Genomic DNA, 12253 nt, shown 5'->3' on the forward strand with positions numbered 1-12253 from the left:
CCCGTGAACCAACTGAAACGACGTTTGCCGCCAAAAAAAACAAAAACCCACAAGAAAAAGGCGAAAATGACTCCCTACTCTATATGAATTACTAAAAAAAAAAAAAAAAAAAATGAAAGAATTTATTAATTATATTTTAGCAAGTGGTAATGCTTTGATTCACAGGATTCCATTGAGATTTTGACAGTAAAAGTAGGCATTTTCTGACACATGCACAAACAGATGTTCTCCTTTCTCTTTACTTTGCATTACTGCACTTGTCTTAACGTATCCATATTTAATATTTTATTACTGCTCTTGTTTTCTTCAGTAATCTCAAAATAACCTCCAGCTATAAAAATAAGACTTAAGGCATTCGCGAATGTTTGAATGTTTGATTGACCCGTCCCTCAGGCCTCAGCATTACTTAGCCAAGTTAATCTTTGTTAGTCGCTAACCCCTTAACATCGATATATCATTGTCCTATTAGTTCCTTAATTACTACTGTAATGTTTTAACTTGAACTTTTTTAAACTCCTAAGATATTCTTGCCTTAAAATACCAATAGTACCATACAAAACGCCTTCAACTCTTTGGAACTTGCCAACTTTCCAAAGGCAGGTTGGGTCAGATGGAAAAAGCTTTCAAATCTCCATTTTTGCTCCTCCTTTTCACAATTTTGCTACAAATCCACTTCTCTAATCAGTTGCCACACTCACAATTACAGGCATTTCTCACAATTCATCAGATTCTAAACCACCCATTAACCATCAACAGCTTAGACCAAAACATTGATGTTTGCAGCTTTGAACCAAACCCATATCTCACAGTTGCATGCTATGAAGAAAACATTACTCAAATTCATACTCAAGGGTTTAATGGGTTTACTTCAATTTCAGGTAATATTTCCATGGAAGCTCTCTTTGCTGCTCTTACAGCTTTACCAGCTTTAAAGGTCTTATCTTTCGTGTCCTTAGGTTTAAGGGGACCCCTCCCTCAAACTATAGGTAACTTATCTTCTCTTGAAATGCTAAATCTTAGTTCAAATCAATTGAATGGCACTATTCCTTTCGAATTGTTGGGTTTAAGAAATCTTCAAACTGTTGTATTGGACCATAATCAGTTTACAGGTCAAGTACCCTTTTGGATTGGCTCCTTCTCTGGATTAACTGTTCTTAGTTTAAAGAATAATTCAGTAAATGGTTCGCTACCGAGTTCGTTAGCAAGGTTGGAGAATTTGAGGATTCTTCAACTTTCAATGAATAAACTCAATGGTGAAGTTCCTGATCTTGGTAATTTGACTAATTTGCAAGTTCTTGATTTGGGGAACAATTCTTTAGGACCAAAGTTTCCCACTTTGCATAATAAATTGGTGACTTTGGTACTAAGGAGGAATAGTTTCAGGTTTGGGATGACAGATAATTTGAGCTCCTTTTATCAACTAAAGAAGCTGGATGTTTCTAACAATGAGTTTGTTGAGCTGTTCTTGCCGTCGTTGCTTTCTTTGCCAATGATTGGTTATCTTAATATTGCTGGGAATAAGTTCCATGGAATGCTTCTGCACAACATGACTTGTGGTGTAGACCTCAACTTTGTGGATTTATCATTCAATTACTTGACTGGTGATTTGCCTGCTTGTCTGAAATCAAGAAATAAAAGTCGAATTGTCCATTACCGAGGGAATTGTTTGTCGAATGGGAGACAAAGGCAACACCGTTATGCATTTTGTCGTAATGAAGCTCTGGCAGTAAAGATATTGCCTCATAAAACCAAAGACAATGGGTCTAAAGTTGTGGTAGCCATGAGCATAGTAGGAGCAACTTCACTTGCAGGTCTAATGGTATTGGGTGTTGGCCTTGTATTCTCCAAACATGCCTTTAAGAAACCTCAAACAAGAGTCATACTAGAGAAGGCAACAATGATGTACCCTTCCAAGCTGCTTTTGGACGCGAGTAAGCGATTTCTTTTACGCTGCTTTACTATTTTTTTTATCAAAATTTTCTGTGTACTTTCCCATAAAGTTGAAACATGATTTCCTGTGTCAAAGAGCTTAGAATTCAGCTGTCTTGATGGTCCGTTTGGTAGGTGGTGATGGTAATAGGTTTTTATGTAACTATGCAAAGAAAGTCCATGGAAGTGTTCCTCACTTCCTCACCTCTAAGAGTCTATTGCATTATTACTCAATACCACCGATAGAAGTAATGCAAATTTGTACAAAAAAAATACATACTCCGCCTCCGGTAATGCTTGGGGATACAGACATTGACACCTAGACTTTTCTTGCAAAAATACATACACATGCTGCACTATTTCCATGTGTTGGGACTTGAGACTGCCTATGAAACAAGATGCAAATGCAATGTGCTTAGAATTTGTGTTTTTAAGAGTGAACCATTCAGTATAAACATCATCATCATCATCATCATATTACAGTAAGAAACAGACCAGTAAGTAATTTGAGAGGCGGGAACCTCACTATCCAGGATACGTTTTTATTCACTCGTTATTGCAGGGGAAATCTGTCAAATGGCCAAGCTTGGGCCCCTTGGTCTTCCTGCTTATCGCAACTTTCTCTTGGATGAGATTAAGGAGGCCACAGCAAACTTTGATGAGTCACATTTAATCACGGAAGGTTCTTATGGTCCGGTATGAATCTCTCCACCCTATTCAATTATTACTTGTATCTATCAGAGTTATGTCTGTAGATGACAGTTTGTCATCTTTTCACCCCACCAACAAAAAAGGAGAAAAGAGGGAGAACCAAAAAAAAATATGAAGTATAACTTGTACTCATTCTTTGAAAATAGGAGTAAATTTTTTGGTTTAGTGATACAAGCATGTCCTTTGTGATTATCAGGTATACAAGGGAATACTTGCCAATGATAATCTTGTTTCCATTCAATGCTTGAAAGTGAGAAAACGGCGTGGAACACAAGCCTATACCCATGACATAGAGCTATTGTCGAAACTGAGACATATTCATTTGGTCAGTGCTCTAGGGCATTGCTTCGAGTATAATACAGAAGACTCAACTGTAAGCAGAATTTATCTTGTGTTCGAGCTTGTACCGAATGGGACCTTAAGAGATTTCATCTTAGGTAAACACCTTAATAAAAATAAAAATAAAAATTTTCTCATCAATCAAATTGGTAGAAACCCATATGGTTAATATCCTCAAAGATGCCTGGTATATTTGCTTGGTCACTTGATTTCCAATTAATCCGCTATTTTTTAAGGGCAAAAGCCTAGCTGGGCAAAGAGAATTGCTGTTGCAGTTGAAGTTGCGAAAGGAATTCAGTTTCTCCAAACAGGGATGATACCTGGTTTATATTCAAATAATATCAAGACAACCAATGTCTTACTGGATCATAGCCTTCATGTGAAACTGAACAGCTATAATCTGCCTTTGTTAGCTGAAAACAAAGTAAGTTATCACACCAAGATATATTTTTATCTTGTTTTATGCTTCATTTTGGCGCGAAAAAAATCTTAGGGAGCTGACAGTCTGACACCATCCGCTTTGATTCTTCTAGGTCAATATTCTACCATCCTCTGGAGCAAAGGAAAATGGTAAAGCAATGTAAGTTCTTAACTTTAGCCTGATGCTACATTGCAGATTACCGGAAAAAATAGGCAATAACTATGTATAATGCTTGATTAGAGATTTATTTCTGCATCTAAAGCGTGTAATCATTTTTGAAAATAAATAAATTGATGAATGAAAAGCGACAACACCTTGGCTCTTCTTGATCAAATAAAAATCCTAGGCTGCAAGAGAGCATAGATTGTTGATTATTATGCCATGTTATTGTGCCTTAGTGTCACCAAAGTATGTCATGTTTTCATTTGCCATCCTTCTTGACAATTTTTGTAGACGGAGAAATACATAATCTTCAATTTATTGCATTTATACAGAGTGAAACAAGACGAAAAGAGTGATGTCTACGACTTGGGGGTGATTCTCTTGGAAATAATTGCAGGAAGTGAAATCACATCAGATAATGATGTATCCGTAGTAAAAGACTTAGTAAGTGATAAACGCCTACAGAAAAAAGCTTAATCTTTATATATGGTGAAAACAGTAAGACATAAATCTCTAAGTACTGATGTTCATCTACAGTTTGAAGTTGGCATTAAAGCAGACAAGATAGCTCGAAAGCAGATTCTAGATCCAGCAGTACACAGGGAGTATCCAGACAACTCGGTGAAAGTAGTAATGGAACTCTGCGTAAGATCACTTTCAAACGACCATAATGATAGACCGTCCATTGAAGATGTACTCTGGAATTTGCACTTCGCTGCTCAGATTCAAGATTCATATCATGGAGATGCTTCAAGTGACAGGCCATCGTCCCCTGTTTTCACTTCCCAGTGAGATAATCCATCATAAACTTCCAATATCAATTAATAATGGTTCTTTCTGACTAATCTTATACTGCTTTTCTGTACATTACTTCATTTTCTGGTTTTCTCTAATCATGTATATACTATTTAGAACAAAAAATTATTAAGCTAGCACCTGAAAATAATGTTCTTAAAGATAATGCCAATTTTCTGGGTAATGGGACATGATTATCATACAAGGGGATAGTTGAATGTACATTCAGGAGGCAGATGTTGAAATTGTTTTTGAACTCTTGTTCCCCCAACCAATACTCAGAAATTTCCAGTATTTGGTGGTTAGTTGGTTCCCGGGCTGCCTTGGCAGTATTCACTCATCAGGTCCAACGTGGATCACGACCTATGCTACTCGGACTTACATACTCATGTCAGACACTGTTATCTTGATAAAAAAAAAATTCCATATTTTTAGTCCAAAATGAAGTGTCATGTGTTCATAGTTTGTACAAGTATTGGAGTGTTTTTTATTCTAGCACGGGTATTTAAGGTGAGATAAAGAGTATGAGTAATATCGAACACCACAATCCAATTTGGGATAAAGAGGAAACTCTACAAATTTAAAATTTACAGAAAAGTGATAACACGTAGAATGATTTTAAAGTATCGTCACTTACACTACCAAATTGATGAAAACTATGAAAATATATGACCTAGTGCTATTCCTAAATCTTGTTCTTGGGCATTGAAGAAGATCATTGGCTGTAGGGCTCTTATTCATCAGATTGGTGGGTGGAGGAATTCTATTCAAAGAGGCAAATTCTCTATCAGTAGTAAGGTCTATAGATGCCTGCATTAAGGTTCCTTGGAGGAGGGTTATTTGCAATAACAAAGCTAGCTATCCTCAACAGGCTGTATACTTCTGATAGGATTCAGGCTTGGGGCATCCCTTGTTCTGATGTCTGTGTATTGTGTAATCCATTGAACATCTATGTTTTATAGTTGTTCCTTTTCAGCTGCAGTGTGGCAGAAACTACTGATGAGCTTAGGGATTCACAAAAGAGGACCTGGTTTTGCTAGTGAGCTTGAACCAGTTATTAAGAGGACCAGGAAGACTGGTTGTCTGTCCAAATTATGTGTCATGTGCTTCACTGAATCAATCTACCATTTCTTGCTAGCTCAAAATGCTCTTGTTTTTAGACATTTCTGGTAAATCAGTTGATGGTCTTGTTAGAGAGATCCTGTTTAAAGTTTGTTGTAGAAGCTCTCATCAACTTAAAGGTAGAATAGTGTATGTCTAGTGCTAGCTGCTGTTGTAGTTCTGGGGTAGGTGGTGTTTTTTCTGCTGTTATTTTGGTGGCTTGTTATCACTGTTCTTTCCCTTGGGTTTTCTCAAGGCTTTTGGTTATTAATACAATCAATTATTAATTGCCAAAAAATAAATAAAAATTCACCAAGTTCAGTGAGAGTCTCGGTGATTTTAAGGCATGCGATATGGCTCCAACAGTACATTCATGATTCATGGTCTCATTTACAGCATCTCTTTCAAAATGCTTAAGAGTTAAGACTGACTAAATCAATGAAACACAACAAACTGATGTTCTAAGGCATGTTTGGAAACGGGGGAGGGTGATTAATTAGGAGGTTAAAAGTTAAAACACCAACAAATCTAGTACTGTATCTATTTTTTTACATGAAAAAACACAAGGAATATCAAAGCTTGTCAATATTAAAGCTCAAGTAGAGAATTAGAGTATATTTCTAAGTAGTTTCACGGAACAACTGTGATCTTGAAAGTGCTACAGGATTTGCTTCCAACACCTTGAAAACTTGTGATGTTTCCGCGTTTGCTTCAGGCCTGAATTGAAACGCTCTAAACATACACCCATCGGGAACGGGATCCCTTTGTCCAGGTGGTTTAATTCCTAATGTACTCCATATACAACTTTTTGCAGCTGCCACAGGGTCAATAACTATTCTCAGAGTCTTTGGTAAACAAAGACCCTTGTCATTTCTCTCGTCTTGTTGTAAATTTAAATCCCTTGAATGTTTCCTCAAAGATGGACAAGTAGATGTATTTCCGGAACAGTCATTGTATGTAGCAGATAGTCTTTTGATACAAGTGGAAGGCACAAGTGGAATGGTAATGTTTTGAATGCAAACCTCTGGAATTGTTGGGGATATGAAAGGAAATAGAAATTCTTTATGAGAGGATGTTGTTACTGGTCGGAGATAGGAAGATGCATGCTTACTCTTACAACGACCTGCTCTAATGGGAAGTTTCTTTATAGCTCCTCCAGTTGGCCAATATCTCTGGCAATTCCTGCAGAAATGTCTAGACTGATTAACATTGTAATTGTTCAAGTAGCAGGATTTTGTTTCTATGCTGTTGCAGCGTGGGCACGAGAGGATTTTATCAAACTTTGTCATCACAGCAACTTTGGTCGCCTCTTGACTCTTGTCTGTCCTTTGTTGCACAGACGATGTGATTTCCAGATTCTCTGACATCGGAATTAGGACTCCATACCTAGAATCTTCAATGATACAGGTCTCTTGTTGGATATTTATTGAATTTCAAGTGTCACCTTTTTGAGAATGCCTCAATCTAATTTTACCTTAACCTGGGGGGTTCCCATGTTGACAGACTGAATGACTAAATGTGGAAATGTTCATAGGACAGCATTGGATTGAGAATTGAGAATTGAGAATTGAGAATTGAGAATTGAGAATTGAGAATTGAGAATTGAGAATTGAGAGCAAAGTCAGCAAACTGCAGCAATTCATATAGTGTCAAACGCAACAAAGACAATTTGCATATGTTTAGACTTTAGAGAGCAATCAATTTCTATTTTCTACGTCTAGCTTCCAGTTTGAAGAAAGAAAAACATGCATAACTCAGCATTTCGACATTGCTACCCCTTTAAGGTATATGGACTGATAAATAATATTCATCAATTATTGCAGATAAATTTGTAACTTGTTATTTGGGGAAGGGGATGTGATGAGTTGATCAGAAGACAACAAACCCAATATTGAAGGGCATGGCTCGGAAGTAGACAGGAAACTATAGAAACATCATAAAATCCTGACCCTAGTTGGTTCTGACATTGCAAAAGTGACGCACCAGAACAATACATATATGCTTATTGCTTAACACTTAACACTTAACAGGGTTGTATATGTTGCGATTAAAGCGAAAATTAGAACAAACTTATCTGATTCGATGAACTGAACGAAGAACAATTATTGCGTCGTGGACACCCACTGTCCTAAAAGACGATTCCGCGCTACCTCCCGGTGCAGTAGAACAGAATGCGGTCGCCCTCCAGGATTAGCGCAACTCCGACGTTGTGTGCACTCACAAAGCCGGATGGAGTCAGAACGTATGCCCAAAACCGAGAGCAATTTTGTGTGAGAGTAAGAATGTGTTTTCGTATTTTGTGTGTATGACTTTCTGTGAGAAGGGAACTGAAACTCTGATTTAAATAATTAGAAGGAAAGCATTGCAACAGACAAAAACGGCTGAGGGAATGAATGTTGCAACAGCCAAAAACGGTCAGAGACATTGAATGTAGTAACGGACGTAATTAATGGTAATTAATCCAACGGTTACGTAATCAATACAGATTCCCGTAACAATGACTTAAGCAAAACGGTCCAGTTACCAAAAAGAATAGGGTTGACCCACAAAACCCACCCCACGCCCGCGAACCGCATTCCCAAGTACCAAGTACCAAGTACCAAGTACCAAGGCCCACGGCCCACGGCCCGCGCCCGGCCCGGCGCGCGCGCGCGTGTGTGTGATGTGTCCACCCATACCATTCTCACACTTTCTTAAACAAGAGTTACACTCATTCCCCAATTAATAAACAAGAGGAATATGAAGAGTTTTTCCAATGTGGGACTCTTGAATTTTCACTCACCCTTTTTTCCTTTGTGTTTTCCAATGAGAATTTCCAACAATCCCCCACAGGTTCGAATATGCGGAAAAGAAAGAAAAGAAAGGAGAAGGATATTGGTTTTGGGCAAACAAAACAATTGAATAGGTGTCAATGTCTTTCGACTTGAATTAACACTTAGTGACATTTAAGCTATGATCTCTTTCCTACCAAGTGACTTTCGTATTGAACTTGATAGGGAGATAGAAACCCGTCACTTAAAGCACGCAACTGAATATGTATGACATTCTGACTCCGCGAATAAAGTGACGCCTTATACTGGCCATACGTCCGACCTGGATATGCTCATAGGTGCTCTAGAGAATAGCCCATATCGCAATTCTCATAGGAAGCGGCCACACTTCCACACCTACGTAGGTGAATCCCATCAAGTGTGAGCTACATTCACACCACCAAACATATGGTATGGGTTCATTAAGAGCCGTATGCTCAACCTCTTTCCTATTGTAGCAAGCACATTATAACATCTAGGGGATGGACAAAAAAATAAAATTTTGTGCTTCCGAATTATAACAATAATGTCGTCCTTTGAACTCTGTGAGTAGGAGTTCATTATTTTACAATTCATTCAACGGGCTTCAGGCCCATCCCTTCCGATGTTTCCAAAACTAGTTTTCTACATAGGCCTTTCGTTAACGGATCCGCAATGTTCATTTCAGACTTTACATAGTCTAGTGATATCACCCCACTTGACAACAATTCTTTGATGGCCTTGTGCCTCAAACGAATGTGCCTTTTCTTCCCATTGTAGGCATGGTTGTTTGCCACAGCAATAGCCGCTTGCGAATCACAATGAAGTGCAACTGAAGGAGCTGGCTTCCCCCACAGCGGAATATCTGCAAGCACATTTCTCAACCATTCTGCCTCATGACCTGCCAATTCAAGAGCAATAAACTCAGATTCCATAGTAGACATAGCAGTACAAGATTGTTTACAAGATTTCCAAGACACAGCTCCACCCCCTAGGGTGAAAACATAACCACTGGTAGAGTTAATTTCATCATTGCCAGAAACCCAGTTAGCATCACAATAGCCTTCCAAAACTCCTGGAAACTTGGAGTAGTGCAAACTCCAATCCATGGTACCCTTAAGGTACCTGAGCAATCTCTTCAAAGCATCCCAATGTTCATGACTTGGGTTATGAGTATACCTGCTTAATCTACTCACAGAATAAGCAATGTCAGGTCTAGTGTAGTTCATCAGAAACATAACACTACCAATAATCTTAGCATATTCAGATTGGCTAACAGGATCACCATTATTTTTCCTTAAGTGGATGCTTGGATCATAGGGAGTCCTAACTGGATCGACGTCAAAAGAGTTAAATTTTTTAAGTAACTTTTCAACATAGTGAGCTTGGCTAAGACAAATGCCATTTGGAGTTCTCTTGATTTTCACTCCTAAAATCACATCTGCCTCACCCATATCTTTCATTTCAAACTTAGAACTTAGAAAACTTTTTGTCTCATTTACTCGATCCAAATTAGTCCCAAAAATTAACATATCATCCACATAAAGACAAATAATCACACAACCATCAGAATCATGCTTAGAGTAAACACAAGAATCACCTTCATTTACATGGAACCCATTACCTGTCATAGTCTTGTCAAATTTGTCATGCCATTGCTTTGGAGCTTGCTTAAGCCCATACAAGGACTTGACTAATTTACAAACCTTATTCTCTTGACCAGGAACAACAAACCCTTCCGGTTGAACCATGTAAATTTCCTCATCCAAATCACCATTTAAGAATGCAGTTTTAACATCCATTTGATGCACAACAAGATCATGAATGCAAGCAAGAGCAATCAAAGTTCTAATAGTAGCAATTTTAGTGACAGGAGAATAAGTATCAAAATAATCAATACCATGCCTTTGGGTGAATCCCCTTACCACAATTCTAGCCTTATACTTGTCAATGGATCCAGTGGATTTCAATTTTTTCCTAAAGATCCATTTACAAGTAATGGGCTTGCAACCCCTAGGCAGATCAACCAACTCCCAAGTATTGTTACTTAGGATTGACTGAAGTTCACTATCTATTGCCTCTTTCCAAAACACTGCATCAACAGATTTCATAGCCTCTTCATAGGTCCTAGGATCATCTTCCAAAATAAAGACATAAACAAAGTCATCATCAATCAAGTAAGGTTCAGTTAAGAAAGCAGTAATAAAATCATCACCATAACTGGTTTCCTTTCTTGCCCTCTTGCTCCTCCTTGGCTCCAATTCAGAATTCACATCAGAGGTGGGAGGAGCAACAACAGGCATGCTATAAGAAGTGCTAGAAGAAGGCACATCATTGATACAAGATATTTTCAAAGGAAATACTGTTTCAAAAAACTCGGCATCTCTTGCCTCAATGATGTTACCACCTGCATAAGAATTGTTAGCACCTTTAACAAGAAAACGATATGCAGCACTTTGGTAAGCATAACCAATAAAAATACAATCAACCGTTTTAGGACCAATCTTGTCCCTTTTGAAGCTGGGTATAGCCACCTTTGCTAGACACCCCCACACTTTCAAATAACTTAGGTTAGGTGCACGACCCTTCCATATTTCGTATGGAGTCTTGTCTAGCTTCTTGTGAGGTACCCTGTTTAAAACATGACAAGCAGATAATATAGCTTCCCCCCACATGTTATCAGAAAACCCAGAACTAATAAGCATAGAATTCATCATGTTCTTCAATGTTCTGTTCTTCCTTTCAGCAATCCCGTTCTGCTCGGGTGTGTAGGGAGCCGTTGTCTCATGAATGATCCCATTCTGCTCACAAAATGCCTTAAGAGTGTTAGGGTCATATTCACCACCCCTATCACTCCTAAGTCTCTTGATCTTCCTATCAAGTTGGTTCTCCACTTCGGCCTTGTATTTGAGGAACATTTCCTCAGCCTCATCTTTTGACCTGAGAAGATAAACCATGGTGAATCTTGAGCAGTCATCAACAAAAGTAATATAATACCTTTTACCACCCCTGCTCTCATAATTTTTAAAATCCCCCAAGTCACTATGAACAAGCTCTAGTACTTTAGTTTGTCTATCTATTGATTTAAATGGCTTCTTTGCAAACTTGGCCTCAACACATACTTCACATTTTGCAAAATCAGTTTTAGAAAAACTGGGAATCAAGTTAAGTTGTTTAAGCCTTTTAATTGAAGCAATGTTAAGATGACCCAACCTTGCATGCCATAAATCAATAGACTCAGCAATATAAACAGAAGAAGTACTAGCATTCTTATTCATAATTTCAAGTTTGACATCAAGAGTAAATAAACCCCCATTACAGAAACCCTTTCCCACAAACTCCCCATTATGAGTAATAACAAGCCTATCAGAATCAAATGAAAGCTTCAATCCAGCCTTCATTAGCAAGCTACCAGAAATCAGGTTCCTACGCATTTCTGGAACATGCAACACATTGGTAAGAGTAATAAGTTTTCCAGAGGTAAGAGTGAGAACGATCTTCCCTTTGCCTTGAACAGTTGCAGAAGCTGAATTACCCATGAAGACATTTTCACCATCAGTTTTTTCGTAGGTAGTGAACATGTCTTTGTTGGTGCAGATATGTCTCGTTGCTCCAGTATCAACGATCCATTCAGCAACATTACCTGTCAAGTTAGCTTCTGAAACAACAGCAACAAAATGGTTAGGATTAGAAACTTCATTAGCTTCAGCAAGGTTGGCTTGGTTCTGATCCGACTTCTTCTTGGATCTGCAATCTACAGACTTGTGACCAGTTTTCCCACATTCAAAACACTTGCCCTTGAACTTATACTTCATTGGTTTCCCTTGAGGCTTGAAAGGACTTCCCTTTCCCTTAAACTTTTCAGAATATGCATGAGGCTTAGGTTCTACAAGGTTAGCCTTAGCAGACCCGGAAAACACAGATTGACCCTTATCCTTAATACGATTTTCCTCCTCAATTTTCAGGTGACCTACAAGCTCCTCTAAGGTAAGGTCCTTTTTCTTAT

The 12253-nt window shown here is 38.3% G+C and overlaps 2 protein-coding genes across 2 annotated transcripts; one reads left to right on the top strand and one right to left on the bottom strand.

Annotated features, from left to right (window-relative positions):
• Positions 1-215: 215 nt before the first annotated feature.
• LOC110799792 (probable inactive leucine-rich repeat receptor-like protein kinase At3g03770) lies at positions 216-4579 on the top strand. The gene is made up of 7 exons (XM_022005062.2): positions 216-1931; positions 2492-2625; positions 2837-3077; positions 3216-3403; positions 3513-3559; positions 3895-4006; positions 4100-4579. The coding sequence occupies exons 1-7, from the start codon at positions 611-613 to the stop codon at positions 4352-4354; spliced, it is 2298 nt and encodes a 765-aa protein (XP_021860754.1). The 5' UTR covers positions 216-610; the 3' UTR covers positions 4355-4579.
• A 1499-nt stretch (positions 4580-6078) lies between these two features.
• On the bottom strand, positions 6079-6825 carry LOC110799791 (cyclic dof factor 3). The gene has a single exon (XM_022005061.1). It carries the CDS (start codon positions 6823-6825, stop codon positions 6079-6081), a length of 747 nt encoding a protein of 248 aa, XP_021860753.1.
• Between the last annotated feature and the right edge of the window lie 5428 nt (positions 6826-12253).

This window comes from Spinacia oleracea, chromosome 4 (assembly GCF_020520425.1).
Source record: "Spinacia oleracea cultivar Varoflay chromosome 4, BTI_SOV_V1, whole genome shotgun sequence".
NCBI classification, from domain to species: domain Eukaryota; kingdom Viridiplantae; phylum Streptophyta; class Magnoliopsida; order Caryophyllales; family Amaranthaceae; genus Spinacia; species Spinacia oleracea.